Source organism: Phodopus roborovskii, unplaced genomic scaffold (assembly GCF_943737965.1).
Source record: "Phodopus roborovskii unplaced genomic scaffold, PHOROB, whole genome shotgun sequence".
In the NCBI taxonomy this organism is placed as follows: domain Eukaryota; kingdom Metazoa; phylum Chordata; class Mammalia; order Rodentia; family Cricetidae; genus Phodopus; species Phodopus roborovskii.
In genome coordinates, this window is record NW_026126433.1 from 23,831,294 (window position 1) to 23,847,957 (window position 16,664).

General features: G+C 44.7%; 1 protein-coding gene across 1 annotated transcript in view; it reads left to right on the plus strand.

Annotated features, from left to right (window-relative positions):
* Positions 1-16,098, plus strand: part of Niban1 (niban apoptosis regulator 1) — a 152,118-nt gene extending 136,020 nt beyond the window's left edge. The window contains exons 11-14 of the mRNA XM_051185955.1: positions 1,121-1,231; positions 4,485-4,592; positions 10,058-10,169; positions 11,685-16,098. Coding sequence (XP_051041912.1) covers positions 1,121-1,231; positions 4,485-4,592; positions 10,058-10,169; positions 11,685-12,784 — 1,431 coding nt within the window. The 3' untranslated portion in view covers positions 12,785-16,098. The remainder of the gene's footprint in view (positions 1-1,120; positions 1,232-4,484; positions 4,593-10,057; positions 10,170-11,684) is intronic.
* Positions 16,099-16,664: the final 566 nt, after the last annotated feature.

A 16,664-nucleotide genomic window follows, 5' to 3' on the forward strand; every position in this document is an offset into this window, starting at 1 on the left:
TTCAAGGACAGCCTAGGCTTAATGAACCCCTGTCTTTAAAACAACAAGAGATAAATGACAAAATTGTGGAACAATATAAAAAAAGTCCCTTGGATAATTCTGGATCCTGGAGAAACAAACACAGGCACAACTGCAGACTAAGCCATCTGAGCTGTGTCAGTTTCCTGAGCAATAAAGCCCTGTCCCCAGTGTGACAGTCACTACTGATATGGAGCCCTGACCCTGCCTCTCTCCTCTGCTCTACTAATGTCATTCCTCATTGCTGAGACAGAATGCCCAAAGGTACAACATAAGGGAGGAAGGGTTCCTTTTGGCTTACAGGTTGAGAGGGGACAGTCCATCAAGGCAAGAGGTCATGATGGAGTTCCGAGGTGGGAGCATGTGGCTGGCACCCAGGAAGCAGAGAGGGCTTGAGCTGGAGGTGGGACAGTACTGTGTTCCCCAAGCCCCCACCTCCTCCAGCAAGTCCTGCATCCCAAAGATCCAGTAACCTCCCCACACAGTGCTACCAGACAAGGACCAAGTGTTCAAAACCAGGGATGAGCCTACAAGGACCATTCCACATTCAAGCCGGCACTCTATTCATGCCTCTCAGAGGAAGAGGGGATATGGGATGGCAGGGCGGATGGTAGGACGGACAATTGAGGGAGTATGTGGCGCAGAGTGACTTATGTCCTTCTAGGTGTGCAGCTTTTCCCACCTTGTCATGTGATCTGTGTCTGCTCACATGAGCATGGAGGAGGAGAATGACCACAGGAGGCCATGGCTCTGAGTATCTCTGTACTGGGGTAGCCTTCCCACTAAGAATGATGGAACAAAAGGAAACCATTATGCAGACAGACAGATGGACGGACAGACAGACGGACAGACGGACGTGTGTATAGAGAAGGGTGCTTTCCACCCTCTTCTTTTCTCATAGTGGACACTAGGGTTTTTTGTTTGTTTGTTTGTTTGTTTGTTTCACAATCCAGGGAGTAGGGTAAGCACCGTGTCACCCCACAGTTGTGTATGGGGGGCCTCTGTTCATTTCCTCCTGTCAGAGCCTAGGCAGGAAGGCAGGTCAGGGCCCGCATTCCCAGCCCCTAACTGTTCTCTGCTTCTGTGCTGGCTTGATGGACAGCTCATGGAGAATGCAGTGTTCACATTTGAGCAGTTGCTCTCCCCGCATCTCCAAGGAGAGGCTTCCAGAACAGTGGCTGCCATTGAGAAGGTTAAGCTCCGTGTCTTAAAGGTAAGAGCATTTTCATTTGTAGGAAGCATCTGACAAAATTGTGACCCCTGTTCCTGTTCCTCAGTGGGAAACCCTGACCTCCCTTTCACCCCATCTGGCCCCTTTTCCCAAGCACAGATGAACATTGTTCAGACTCCCTAGCGTGACTCTCATGCCTCTCCTGCCATCTAGTGGCTCCTTTGGGAACCACTTGTCCTCAGCTCTAACAAGTTAGAAGTAACCTGTGGGATTTCTTTCACAACTTGGCAAATGTGTTATGTCTGGCCACCGCAAACTCTGTGCCAGATATTGCATAGTACAAGGCAATAGGTCAGCTGCGGTCAAGCATTCCAAGTACTAATTCACTAAATTAGTCAACATTTTAAATAAAACCCAAAACTTAGCTAAGGGAAAGTATAGCTGCCCCGTGAGATTTTTTTTTTAATGAGTTTTAAGTATGTGTGTATAATAAAACTGTTGTGATAATAGGAGCTTACATGTATTTGGTCTTTATAAAGATTTATAAAAATTCATGTTCCTAAGATTTGTTGTTCCTAAATTGTCACTCCAAAAATTTCTATTTTGAGTTTTTATTACTTATACATGTTTGCATATGTGTGACTATATGCCACCTGCATGTGGTTCCCATGGAGACCAGACAAGAATGTCCAATCCCTTAGAGCTGAAGGTACAGATATCTGTGAGTCATCCAATGTAGGTGCTGGGGACAGAATTTGGGTTCTCTAAAAGACAGGGAGCACTTTCACCCACACAACCATCAAGACCCCAGGACCTTACCATTTCCTTTGACCCTCACTGAGTTCATTAGACTTCACCCCCAGGGCAGAAGAGGAAGCAGACCCTCAGAAAGCTGGACTGCCTTACTCAGGCTAAGCAGGCTAGTGAACCATGAGCTTGCAGCTGAAACTGTATTTATACCTGGTCTACTCATTTCTGCTAACCCCGGCTGCCCAGAAAACAGTGTTTTAGAACAGAAATTTGAAGTCCCATTGTGTCTGAGGGATGTCCTAGAGTTCCAGACTCAGGCAGGAGACTCTCTGACGACCAAACTGTTGAGGTGGTCATCACAACACAAATAATAACACTCTATCAATGGTATTGAGGGGAGGGTCCAACTACAGTCATCATGTGCTTCGGCAGACAGGAGAGGAAGGAAATAGAAAGCTGTCACAATCCTCAGGCATTGGGGTTGAAAGGAACTTAGAATACCTCAAGTTCAACATTCTAACCAATGTTAAATTGTTGCTTTCCAGTGCACCAGGCCCACCTGAGTCCTGGGAAAGGAACTTCCGGTGGTGTTTGGGGCCATGACAATACCCAGCTGTGGATGACTCAATACTATAGTTTGACATGTGCTCTAGAGTCGGGGTTCCCTGTAACCCTTGTAAGCATCCTAAACATTGGATGAACTGTAGACCCATGTGACAGGAGACTAGCTATTGATGGTTTCCAATTCCTGAACTCAAAACATCCTGGGTTTCCTGGCTACATTTTGCCATGTCCAGCTTAGCCTTTCTTTTATTTAGAGAGGCAACATTGTAATTGTAAAAAAGTTCAAGTGATATGAAAATCAAACATTTGTAAAAGAGCAATTGGTTTGGAAGGAGACAAAATCCTCACCAGTAGTCCATCAAGTAGCTATAAAAGCTGTAGTTAGATGTATATAATTAATACATATATATACATATATATGTATTAATTATATAGAAGGTGACGACTTACAGAATTCTGCAGATACCAGGTACCTGCAGATAAGAGGACAGATCTTCAAGATCTGGCCTTTCAGTGATTTTGGATTTCTGTGTGACAGCCCAGATAGCCAGATTTTCTGATAATTTTCAAGCATTTATTCTTTTTTACTTATTATCTCCTTGTGTTAGTCAGGGTTTCTATTGCTGTGAAGAGGCACCATGACCACAGCAACTCTTATAAAGGAGAACATATAATTGGGAGGTGGTTTACAGTTCAGATTTTAGTCAGGAAGCAGATGACACACAGGCAGACATGGTGCTGGAGAAGGAGTGGAGAGTTCTTACATCTTGACTCACAGGTGACAGGAAGTGGTGAGACACTGAGCATAAATGAGACCTCAAAGCACCCCCTCCACTCCTCCAACAAGGCCACACCTACTCCAACAAGGCCACATCTCCAAATAATGCCACTCCCTTTAGGGGCCATCTTCTTTCAAACCACCACACTTCTATTCAAATGAAATTATTGCTGCAATTAAAACTTTGAACTTACCAATAAACTATTTACTACTTTAAAGAAAAGTTTCTGCTAGGGATGGCCCTGTGAGTACTCAGTCCCCTCCAAAATCAGAACAGATTCCACCTCCCAAGATAGCTGGTTCTGCCTCTCCATTCACTGATGTTAGATCCAGGCTCTTGGCACTGGAGCCTCTGCTTCTCCTACCTCCCTCCACAGCCTTCTCCATTGGTGGCCTTTGGCTGAATAGGGGAGTATTTGCTCCCACTTATGTCCTGCAGTATGAGTGCTCTCCTCTCCAGCCATTCTTTTCTTGGCTGAACCAGTGTTTACTTGCACACAGCAATTCTCTTGAGTGCCTGTGTGCAAGGCACCGGTATCCACACACAAACCAGGATGGAAATGGACTGCTCTCAAGAGCCTGCTCTTGATGATTCTTAAGTTTGAATGTGTTCTTTTGCCCTCTTGTACTTCCGGGCACTAGACTAAACCAGAGGGCTGTGGGTGAACTCTTTTGTAAGTGTCAGGTAGATGTTTTAGTCCCCATGGGCCTGTTTCTATTGCAACCACTCAGCTCTGCTACATAGACTCTGGTTTGGGATGTTCAGTGTTGATGGAGCTTTAAGCCTCGCCCTCTCTCCCCTTGTGGACATTATTACAGGCAACCCACCCTGCTTTAGGAAAAGAGAATAATTGATATCCATGACTCCCCTGTGTCTACCCAGCTGGGACTAGTGAAGCACAAACTCACTTTCTAGTTTGAGTAGCATCTCTATACAACATATCACTTCTTTGTTTTGATCTTGCCTCCGTTCCCATATTTGTAGAAAGGATGGGTGAAATGGATCATGACTTCACAGCCCAGACCTAGTTTTATGCAAGAGTTCCAGGAAGAGATCTCTGAAGCCCTAAACTTATAAGAGTCTCAGAAATCAGTGAGGAGGGGGCTGAGGAAGGGAGATGACTGGGTGGGTGTATTGTTTTACTGTTTAAGTGAACATTCTAGATTGAAACTGCTCCTTAGCCTGTGTCTCTGTGTTCGCAGCAATATGATTACGATAGCAGCACCATCCGGAAGAAGATCTTCCAGGAGGCACTGATTCAAATCACACTGCCCACCGTGCAGAAGGCACTGGCATCCACATGCAAACCAGTAAGGAAATGGGTTGCTCCCCACAGCCTGCTCTTGTTGACTCTTGGGTTTTATTTTGTACTCCTGCCCTGGCAAATACTAGACTGAACTGAGGGGCCGGCGAATTCTTCATGGATGGTCAGGTGATGTTTTAGGCTTCATGGGCATTTCTGTTGCACACATTCAGCAATAGCAGCCAGAAATGACAGACAAATACATAAAGTCTGTGTTTCATACACTTATGCACGCATGCATGCACACATGCACGCAGCCCAGGATTTGTGACTCCTGAACTATAGGAAATCCCACAGGCTAAGGACCAGGCTTGAGCCAAGTTCTAAGTGCTGACGTGGAGATCTTCTCCTATTTGTTGTCAGTCTTATTTAGCAAGTGCACTGAAAGTTGGCTACTACACCCCGGAAAGATCGAAGTGTGATCACAGAGAGCTGTTTGTTCTCCTACCTTCTGTATCTTCAGTTTACTGAAATCTCTGACATAAGCTCTTGTGAGCATGGGGCTGAAGGACAGCCATGATTGTGAGGTATGAGATGAGGCTGCAGGACAGCCATGATTGTAAGATATGAGCAGAGCAACGGGCAAGTAGTGTCTGGAGGCTTCTTCTAAGCTTGTATATAAGTTCTGGCTCCCCTGTGTTCTGCTCTAGGCCCCCAGGGGAGCCCCTGTTCTCATTTTGATTAACTTCCATCATTTATAAAATTTGTCTAGTAATGTGTATCTTCCTTTTCATTTTTCTTTTATCCTCAACTCTCCCTTTTTTTGGACAGTATCATGCTATGTAGCCCAGGCTAGGCTTTAAAACTCCTAGTCCATTTGTCTTAGCAGCCTCACCGTGCTAAAAATTACACCTCCACACCTGGCTTGCATTATCTGTCTTAAGAATGAGAAATTAAGATGATACATTTGCCATCTGATTAAGTTCATATCACATACCAGGCATGGTGTTAAACACTTCTTATCGATCATGCAGATGAATTCACAGCATTCCCCGGAGGAGAGAGACTCTTCGCACCCTCATGATGCTCAAGAGGGAAGTTCAGGGGTTGAAGAGCAGGCCCAAGGTCACAAAGCCAGTCACCACCAGCTGAATCCAGTTTCTATTTACCTATAACACATCTGGCACTCAGCAAATGGCATCAGCCTCCCCTACAACTATTACTATGACTGTTCCTGCATTCCAAAAAATTACTTAGGAGCCTGGCCATTTTCAAGGCCCATTCCCCCTTAGAGTCAATAAGAAAGAGCATCATAGAATTTTTAAATGGCTTTTTGACAGTTTGGAGAGTCTCCAAGCACTGAACATTCAAATCCTTGGTGTGGGTTTTTATACAGTGGAATTTTCTTTGGTTGTTTCATATTCTATAAATGCTGTTTTTCTTCAGCTATTCATTGGCATATTCAATCTTGCATTTATTCCTGGAATATTTCTTGGTGGGAAAGATCTGAGAAAACCAAAGAAGAAAGTAATTGGTCTGAGTGTCCCTTGTCCATATGTGATAGAACATAGTAGCCTGAAGGATTACTAATCTACCTCATAATGTGTCTTCACACAGAGATGTACTTGAAATGTGTTTTCACTTCCAAGGGAAGCATACCTTACCACTACCTTCTCTGTGTGCCCTCTGTTTCTTTTTTATTATTATTTATTTATATTTTATGTGTATTTGTATTTTGCCTGCATGTGCATCTGTGTGAGGGTGTCAGATTATCTGGAATTGGAGTTACAGACAGTTATGAGCTACTGTGTAAGTGCCTGGAATTGAACCTGGGTTCTTTGGAAGAGCAGTTAGTGCTCTTAACCATTGAGCCATCTCTGTAGCCCCTGTTTCTTAACATGAAAGGAGCGAAATGTGCCCAATTTATGCAGCTCTTGTAGATTTTTTTTGTATTGTTTTGTTTTGTTTTTCCCCAGGTATATGCATGAGAGTGCTGTGGTGTGTGTGGGGTGGGGGGCAAAATTGATCCAGAATGTCTTCTTCCATCTCAATGAACCTGGAGCTTGCCAATCAGCTAGCCCATCTAGACAACTTGGCCTATGGACCCTGTCTCTGCTTCCCCAGCACTGGGTTTACAGGCAGTCCATCGCCCGGCCCCCTCCCCCTGCTTTTGTGGGTGTTAGGGATCTAGATATAGGCAAAAGTGATGCTTTATCCAGTGAGCCATTCCTCCAGCCACTGCTATTGCCATTGTTAGTTGAGAGAGGTTGCTTTCAAAAGAGCCCATACCCTGAATTTTCATCGATAAAAAGACATTGTGTTAGTGTCAGAGCTTTTGGAACCCTGGGTTTACAGGCAGATATATTAGAGGGTTATCTGCTTCATGGAAGTCTTTATTTTCCTAATGTGAGTTTTTCTTAGTTCTTTCAGTAGCTGTTTCCTAGATCTGTGACAGTCCACTCTACCCTAGCTGTGCAGTAGAATTGCCCATGGCAGCATTTTCTTCTCTTAACTATCTTCCAAGCCCTGATGTCAGGATTTCATTTTAGTTGATCCATAAAATTAAGCATCTGACCCAATTCAATTGTCTCATCATGGAAGCTGTGCTTTGTAAAATTAGACACATCCCAGCGACATAAGTGTTCCTTCGTTCCCTTCCCACGGAGTTATTTAATTGGATGAAAATATGTTTTCTACTTATGCAGCAAACACACCTCAAAAATGTATCAAATATAATCCAGATATAAAACATGATCCAGTTTACTGTCCCTGCTGTCCTAAAGTTCACAGTAGAGAGGCAGATGCCAGGCAGACAAGATGCCAATGTGAGCAACACAACAGAGTCTGCACAGGAAGCGGCTCCTAGGCAAGGTAGCCACATCCTTGCTGAGCTCAGACTGTTCAGGGAACTCTCCAGAGTCTTGCTTTCATTCCGTGCCAGTGGATGAGTGTCAGGGGAGTGAAGAACAGGGGTGTTGAGGCCTGAGCTTGCACCCCTCATATAACAGAAGCAAAGAAAGGCCCAGAGTGGTATCCTGCTTGCCCAGGCTCCCATGAGTGGTATCTTTTCCAGGGCAATGCCCCTTCCCTATCTTCAGGGTTCTTGTCTGTTACACCTTCTAGAAATCACTGAAGCTCCTGTCTCCTGAGTCTTTCACCTTTCTTCTCAGTGTACATGAACAGGCCCTATTACCATCCATTGGTGGGACCGTAGCACCCCCATCTTGGCACTGTCTGGACAGGGTAGTTCTCTGCTGCCTGCAACAAATGCTGGTCATCAGACCAAAAGGCATCAACTCTCACTGCCACGTCCCTGTTCTCTAAAACCTGCTCCCCCCAAGCACTGCCATGTGCCTGGATAACTGAATTCATCTCTGTCATATAATCAGTGGCATTTTATCCCTGTCTGGTTTTCATGCTGGTCACAAAGCATTTGGAAGCCTTTGGGAGGCTGGCAAAGGCAAGGGATTTTGCATCATGTCTGAACTGTCTTGGAATTAGTGACTGTTAGTGCTGGTTGAAGAGGAAGACTCCTTGCTTCTCAACTGGAAAGGGGCTTTGTGTTAATAATGTTGAACATATGTCTACATCTGAGCCAGCAAACTCACTTATAGATATCTACCTAAGATAAACAAGTTCTTAAGTTGTTCGTACAGAATAGAATGTACACAAAATGTTCATTAGTAATAAAGTCAATGTCTTAGTCATTGTCCTCCCATTACCGTGAAGAAACACCGTGACCAAGGCAACTAACTTATAAGAGAAAGCATTTAATTGGGGCTGGCTTACAGTTTCAGAGATTCAATCTATTATCATCATGGCAGGAAACATGGCAACATGTAGGCAGGCATAGTCCTGTGGAAGTATTTGAGAACTCCATACTTATCTACAGACATATATATATACACACACACACAGAGAGAGAGAGAGAGAGAGAGAGAGAGAGAGAGAGAGAGAGAGAGAGAGAGAGAGAGAATGACAGAGAGAACTAGACCTGGACTTTTGTAACCTCAAAGCCCACTCCCAGTGACACACTTCCTCCAGTAAGGGTACACCTACCCCAACAAGGCCACACCTCCTAATCCTTATCAAATGGTGCCAATCCTTGGTGATTAAGCATTCAAATATATGACCCTTTGGGGGCCATTCTTATACAGATCACCACAGTCAATGTCAAATGAGTAGGGATGAACAATTCCAACTTACTTATATAGCGAATGATGTTTATCAACAAAGAGGAATAAGCTGCTCACCCATGTAGCAATTTGGAAAAATCTGGAAAGCAAACACAAACCAATACATGGTTTCATTTACATGCAAAACTCAGCCTACTGTGACAGACGTCAGATCAGACCTCATCTCTTGGCAGGATGTGGGCTAGAAGAGGACACCCTGGGTTGTGGTCACATGTATACATTTATGGTTAATTTCATCAGGCTACGCTTTTAAAATCTGCATTTCACTGCATTTAACTTTTACTTTGGTAAGGTACTATTTGCATCAGATAAAAATGAAGAAGGAAGCATTGGCTACTATAGAGAAAAATAGGTTATAGCACCCCTCAGATGTCTTGAGACGCCTGGAAAAATATCCTCTGCTTTCTTCCCATTTGAAGTACACATGATGCATCCATCCCCTGTGCACAAAAAGGGATAGGGATGGCCAACGGTGAGTGCCTCCTTACCACAGTAAAGTGCTTAGTGCAGACAGGAGGCCTTGGAACACAGGGAGACCTTGGCTGCCTTGTCATCCAGCATCTTTAACCTGTAGCACCAGCTGCTGTCCTCCCAGGCTCTTCTAGGAGGAGGTGCTAAGTGAGAGTCATCTTTCCCTTATCTCTTTTGAAAGCAGGCATCTTATGGTTTTTCTTTTGTTTTCAGTATCATACATTAGTTACAGAAAATTAATGGGTTCCTTTTTATTTTCATCTGTGTATATACTGCATTTGACTATTGTCACCTCATCACCCTCTCTTGTCCCCACTCTTCTCCCCTGCCAATCCTCTTTCCGACAGTCTCCCAGCTTCTATGTCTTTTTAAATTTTTCCTAAATCTAGATTCTGCATGTAAGAGAAAATAGGCGCTGTTTGCCTTTCTGGGTCTGGATTATTTCAGTTATCTCCATTCGATCCATTTCCCTCATATGCCATACTTTCATTTATTGTGTGCATACCACGGTTTCTTTATTCATTCATGCGTTGATGGGATTGTAGGTTGGTTTCATATCTTGGCTACTAAGAACAGTTTCCTTCAGGTATAGATGCAAGAGTGGTAGCTGGATCATAGGTAGTTCTACTTTTAGTTTTCCCAGGAAGGTCCATACTAATGTAAACAATGTCTCAACTAACTCCCATACCTACCGGCTGTGTGTGAAGGTTCCTCTTTCTGCACGTCCTCGCCAGCATTTGTTTTCTGTTGTTGTTGTTATTTTTGCCATTCTGATAGTGTGAGGTGGAATTTCAATGTAGCTTTGAGTTGCACTCCTCTGCCATCATATCTTTTCTTCTTCATCCTTTTATCTCTCACTCTCCAGGAGCTTCAGAAGTATGAGCAGTTCATCTTCGCAGATCACACCAATATGATCCATGTTGAGAACGTCTATGAAGAGATCTTGTATCAGATTCTCCTTGACGAAACCCTGAAAGGTGAGGATGGCTCAACGCTCCATAATGGGAAGCACTCCTGAAACAGAACTCAGGGAGGCTGTAAGGTCAGAATGAGGATGAGCTGCAACTGGTTTTGATGTACACAGCAAGGAGAGGGCAGGCAGGCAGGAAGGACCAACCTCGCTGTGCACCCACGAGGTGTGCACCGTGTGGCCATGACAGTCCTCTTTCAATGCAAGCATGAATTCTGCAGGATGAGAGGTCAGACTTTATCACTGGAGAGGGAAGAAACCAAGGCTTACTGGGGCTGAAGTGAGGGTCTGTCCTGCAGATCTGTCTTTGCCGCTATGTGCTGGAAGAACAAAGGGCGTTCACAGCTGAACAGAGGTGACTCCAGCAGCAGGGCCCAACACTTGCTCCCTCAGCACATTCCTCCCTCCACTCAGCCAGACAGAGACACAGGACAGCGGCACAGCACCCTGAGAGCCTCTCTAGGAGTCTGGCATCCACTGTGCTGTGTACTGGGGCCCTGTCTAGGATTACAGTATGAATGGACATATGTTGAAAATATTTTGGAGGAGGCTGCCGTCTGTCTATAGGAGTGAAATTTACTTGGTGTTCATAACTAAAATAGCTCCTCCAATGAGAGAACTGGGCCAGCACACACCTCAGGTCACAGTAGCTAATTACAGGTGGTCCCAGATGAGGAAGGCAAAGGTGTTGACATGGCATCTGCGCAGAGGTCATGGGCAGCCTGCCTCAGACATGTCTAAGTAAGTTGGAAGGAGATTCCTCTCCTCCATGACCTCCCCTCTGCCTCAAACATGCTGCAAGATGCCATTCGTCACACTTGTGCTGGCTGCTGACAAATCATGCTCACTGCCCATAGCCACTCTGCCTTTGTCATGAGTGACACCCTCTTCGAAGTGGCATTGTTGGATGCTACAACCCTGTACAGTGGTCTGTGGCCAAATAATCAGGCACTGTTGTTTTTGTTGTTACTTTCTTTGTTCCTCTCCATGCATTTGAGACTGAGGTAGGTACCTGTGGACACTCCAGGCCAAACAAGCCCTCTCAGCTGTATGCTTAGCACTGAATACCCACTATATAATCAGGACCAGGCTGTCAGACAAAACAAGGAAGTGGAAAACCTGCCCCTATCATAGTGGGGTTCCAAACTAGCCACCTATCTTAGCAGCCGGGTGACACAGAGGTATATGATACTTTTGTAGACTTTGAACTCTTTGAAAGCCAAAGTGTTCTTTTTATTCTCCTCTTGATGGATGCTGGCCTCAAATTAGATGCCTATCAAGAATTTCTTGATTGAAGAAATTTGTGAATGGGTACTACCAGGATTCGGAGTCTGGGAAGTTTGCAGGCTTTGATCATCAGGAAAGGCAACCTGGAAGAGGTCGTTCCTAAGCTGGGTCTTGAAACTGAGTGACTGGAGCATCAGAGGAGTCAGCAGGAATGACTGGCTTCTGGGTAAATCAGAAAATCCAGATTTGCTTGGCAGAGTACTGATGGCATGTCTTTTTTTCCGGTCTCTTTCAGTGATCACAGAGGCAACTGTCTTGAAGAAACACAACTTATTTGAAGACAACATGGCCTTGCCCAGCGAAAGTGTATCTAGCCTGACAGATCTCAAAACCTCCATGGGGTCAAACCAGGCCAGCCCAGCCAGGAGAGCGTCTGCCATTCTCCCAGGGGTCCCAGATAATGAAGTGTTTCAGGAGCCAGAGGAAAAGATGCAGCAGCCTGGGGTACCCAGCTCACTGGTCAGAGAAGGAAGTACTTCCATCCCTGGGTCCAGTCCTCCTTCAGGTGGGGATGGGCAGGTGACTGTGTCCAGTGTGGATAGCTCTGCTGGGAGTCCTCTCACTGCAGAGGATAGGGCAGGACCCCTCAGCTCACACTTGTCAGAGGTAGAAAGTGGGGAGACCCTTAAAGAAGAAGAACCCACCTGTGAAATGCCAGAGTCTATCGTCACTCCAGGGTCCTTGAAGGAGCTGAAAGAGCTGTTGACTGTGACAGTATCCATAGAGTCTACCCCAGTTATTGAGAATGATACACACGAGGGGACACATGCTCCCCAAGAAAATGAAAAAGAAGACAACAAGATCTACCCAGAAGCCAGTCAGACAGCTGCCATCCAGCAGGACAACTGTGAAGAAAGTGAAGTCAGAGAGAGCGAGGCCCACCCTACCCCTCTGGAAGCTGAGTCTTCTGGAGTGGACTTGGGGACAGAAGCTAGCAGCACTACCTCTCAGTCCACTGGTGGGGGGCTCACTGAGGACACAGGCTGTCTAGGTCCCTTAGGGGAGCCATCTGAGGCCCCAGAGCCCGCTGAAAATGTACCCCCAGCCATAGTTTCCACACAGGACACCACCCACATAGAAGGCAAGGCTGTGCACGCCGAGGCGGTCACACTGCAAGAAGATGCCACGTTAAATTCGGATCCTACCTGTTCTATGGAGAGGAACGAGATGCCCCAGGTTTATGAGGATCCAGAAGTGCAGGAAAGGAATGATAGCCCAGCCCTTGCCACCCGTGTGCATGGGTGCCAGTGGGTGGTAGAGGATGCCCCAGGCACCAACACCTCAGAAATGCCTGATAATGATGTGAACTCCCCTGAACAGCCCTCAGAGGAGTAGTAGAAACAATTTGGCCAGAGTTTTTCTTTTAAAACTGTTGGTCAAAGAGTTTTAGTTATGGGTATCCATAGGGGATTGCATGTGGATTGCTATAAAACTTATGAAATATTTCCTTAATTTGAATGATAAGGCCAGAGGAAATGTATGCAGGGTATGAACATTTAGGCCAACCTTGGGGGGCTGGACTGCTCCCTGTGAATGGCTACTTTAGCATCTTAATAGAAGTGATGAGAGAATTGGAGTATTGGTGTGAAAAGCAGTTAAAGGGGCTCCAGAGGGGGAGCAGTACTGCAGCAGAGACTAAAAGAGCAGGAACAGGCACCTTGATACTCTCTGCACTGAAATGTGGTGCAAATTACTGCACTTTAAGGTATTTTTTAGCAAGAGTACAAAGGTCTACGGTGACTCCAGCCTTGCCACCTTTTCTGTCAGCTTCACCGCCTCTTCCATGGCATTTGTCCATTGTCAGGCCACAAGAGAGAGGAAGTCATGAGCGCCAGGCACCCCCTACCCTGTGAAGGGCCCCAGAGCCAGTCGTGGCTAGCAGGTCTCAGGTGATGCAGAGCAAAAATTCAAGGAGGAAGGTCTGTGGAACTATCTAGGGCCCTGTTCCTAGTCCTGCTATCAATTCCTTGTTGGTTAATTTTGTTGATTTGTACTAGTTAATCACTCTTTGAGGGAATTTGGATGGGGCAAGAGATTTTATTGGCACAAATTAGCCTTAGGTTGTGCAAAGTGCTTAGCTAAATTTTCTAGCTCGAAACCTACCAATTACACAGACATTATTTGAACAGCTAGTGCATGCTCTATTAGGCACAGTAATAAGTAAAGGATCAGGCATTTTGCTTCATATAAATTAAATTACTCATGAAAATACAGTCTAGAAGAAAAGAGATTTTTTTCCCCCAATTTTTAAGTTTCAAACCATGACAGTGGTCACTCTCCATTTACACAGTACTGGTTTACTCTCAGAAGGGAACGAGTGAATGCATGAGTGGACACGGGAATGAATGAAATCATTCAAGTTTCTGTCATTACCAAAGACACAATCAAAAATAGAAATGGTTTGATCATCCAGCAAATTAGTTTCTTAGGTACCCTAAGCAAGGTACCCAGGTAGCAAGCCTGGGGATACCATAATGGAAAGACCACTGTTCCTTCTTTCTGAAGGAAACAGAAAGGAATTCACCTTTAACATAGATTGCAACCTGTAACTGTTGGTATAAGCGATGAATTACTCAACTGCAACATATCTTACTGTGTTTCAGAAATATCTCAGATTGCTCCCTGAATGTTGCAGTCCTGGGCAGTGGGCCCGATACTTCCTTTCACATTTCAACACCAGCACCTCACACGTTGTCTTCAGAGCTTGTTTTCACTCATTGCCATCAAGTGTCTCCTTCAGAGATGTTATCCCACAATACAGCCAGTTAAGCAGGAATCGGGCTATTTCCCTTCCGACCTCTCCCACAAAGAATTTCTGGGATTTCTAAGTCATAAAGGATGAGTAATTATCACACCAGCATGGTCTCATGTGAATCATTTCACCTTCTCTTGGAATGTTTATGTCCTCCAATTAAGTAAGGACGCTATAGCCAGTCTTTCCATAGTCCCTGTTTACCTTACTCCTGGCCTTCAGCAGGCTGTACCAAAATTGTGTTTACTTCCTGTCTTTTCCACAACCTCCTTTCTTCAAGGACTAAAACAAGGGATTAGTCATCATTTGTTCTTTCTGCTAGAAACCCACAGCCTTGAGTAATGGTTTCCTGCATCCTAAGTAACATTAAAATCCCAGGGCCTAACACAGGGACTGACAGGTTTCATGCTGCCCTGGAAATGTGGGAACTGAACACCTGGCACACTACTGGGCAGGGGCTATTTGGGCCTTGCTTTGAGACAGGGAGAAGTTTTTAATTAACTTTCTGACCTTGTCAAATCTTCCCCTGAATAAAGGCCAGCACTGAAGGGGCAGATGGCCAAATGGCCAGCAGTAAGGCAGGGAGCCAGTAAGGCAGGGAGCCAGAAAACAGCGTCTACCTGCGCAAACATTGCCCTTCTTTCTCGGAGAGCCATGGCTATCACAGAGTTTTAGCTCATGCCAACCTCACTCCAGAACTCTCATCTTCCCTGCTTTTGCTCACCCCCTGAGAAGCCACGTGTAAACGAGTCTGCCACTGAATTAGCAGATGAGAACTAGCACCAATCAGGAAGGCCAGAGAGGAACAGGCACTAAGTAGCAAGACATTTTAGAAGACACCAAGACTCTCATGCATGTTTCACACAGCCAAGTTCTCCAAAACAGGCAAGGCAGCTGTCACACTGGAAGATGATGAGGGGCCTGCAGTGCATTAAAATAGTCTGTATGTGTGGGAAGAGGTTGAAAGCTTGTCTAGTTTCTCATAAATGTGTGTGTGTCCTACTGTATCCACGGGGAAGCAAGGTACTGGTGATCTGAATGGACAATCTCTGCCTTCAGCAAAGCTGTTCAAAACTCCTGGTTCTTGGCCCAAACTCCAGGACCTTAAACCAGTTATGCTACTTATTGACCTTTCACAAAGAAAGAGATTTGTCCTTGAAAAAAAAATGACTTGTCATTTTGTCCTGTGTAACTTGGCACAGTGTATGGAATCATGCAGGAAATACACACACACACGCGCACACACGCACATGTATGTATGCACACACACACACACACACTTTGGAAACTACAAAGTCAGATTCCAGTTGTCGATTTCAAAGAAGTTGAGTGTAAAGAATGGCACATCATTAGGTTTGACCTATAAAATCTGTAGGTTTTTTTTTTTCCCCAGAGATCATCATGTTTGTCCTTATAATTCTTCGGATTAAAGCCAGTTACTTCAAAGGATTTTACAGTTCTCTGACACAAAGGTGATTTTTAACTTGTTACTTTTTGTGAAGTGTGACCTGAGGGTATGGTTTCAGATAGACTACGTGCCTAGCAGGCTGGAGGTCCTACTTTAACCCAGAAGTGTGTGTAGGGGAGCTATATGATATGTGCTAAATAAATAGTTTTAGTCTTTTCAATATGGGAGAAGGAATGACATTATTGACTCAAAGTCTTAAACCACAATATAGTTTCACTATATGAGAATGCAGGTACCATGTGCCTTCTCTACCATAACCACACATGACTAGGGATTTGCTTTCTCAAGTCTGAGACTTAGCGAAAAATAATTCTCCACTGTGGTTTTATTTTTGCATTCATTATATAAAGCAAGTAAACTAAAAACACTTTGTAATCATTTATTTACTCTGTCAAGTGCCTATATTCCAATAAAACATTCATCCCTAAAGGGATGTCCAGATGTCTTTTATTTGGGATGGGGCTGGCTTCATCTTTTAAGCAGATGCCACACCGGAGCTGCAAGGTACAGCTCTTAGAAATGAAAAGGTGAGTCACTCTTGCTCACTTCGGAGACTAACTTCTCTGTTGTCAGGGAGAAAGCTGCCAGGGACACCACTTAATGTCCAATAAAATTCTGCCCTAATAACATAAGCCTAGTTTTCAAGGAATTGGACTGCATCCCTAATCCAGCAATGAACAATTACTCTTGATGTATATTTTCAGTGGGTGAGATTGAGCAAAACATTGCTTCCTTCTGTAATTATAAATAAAACTGTATTTACTTACCAAGATTCACAGTTGCTCATTTATCTGTGAATTCACCCAACCACAAAGTAGTCACTGTGTGTCTCTTAGAGGCAGACACTGCAGTGAATGGTAGAAAAATAGTAGTGACTGCAGTGGCAGGACCCTAGACATTACCAAACTCAAATTCTCAGCATGCATATGGCCAGGGAGAACCAAGAGCACACATATGTTTCCTCTACCGACATAAACCTCATCTGTGATGTCAGG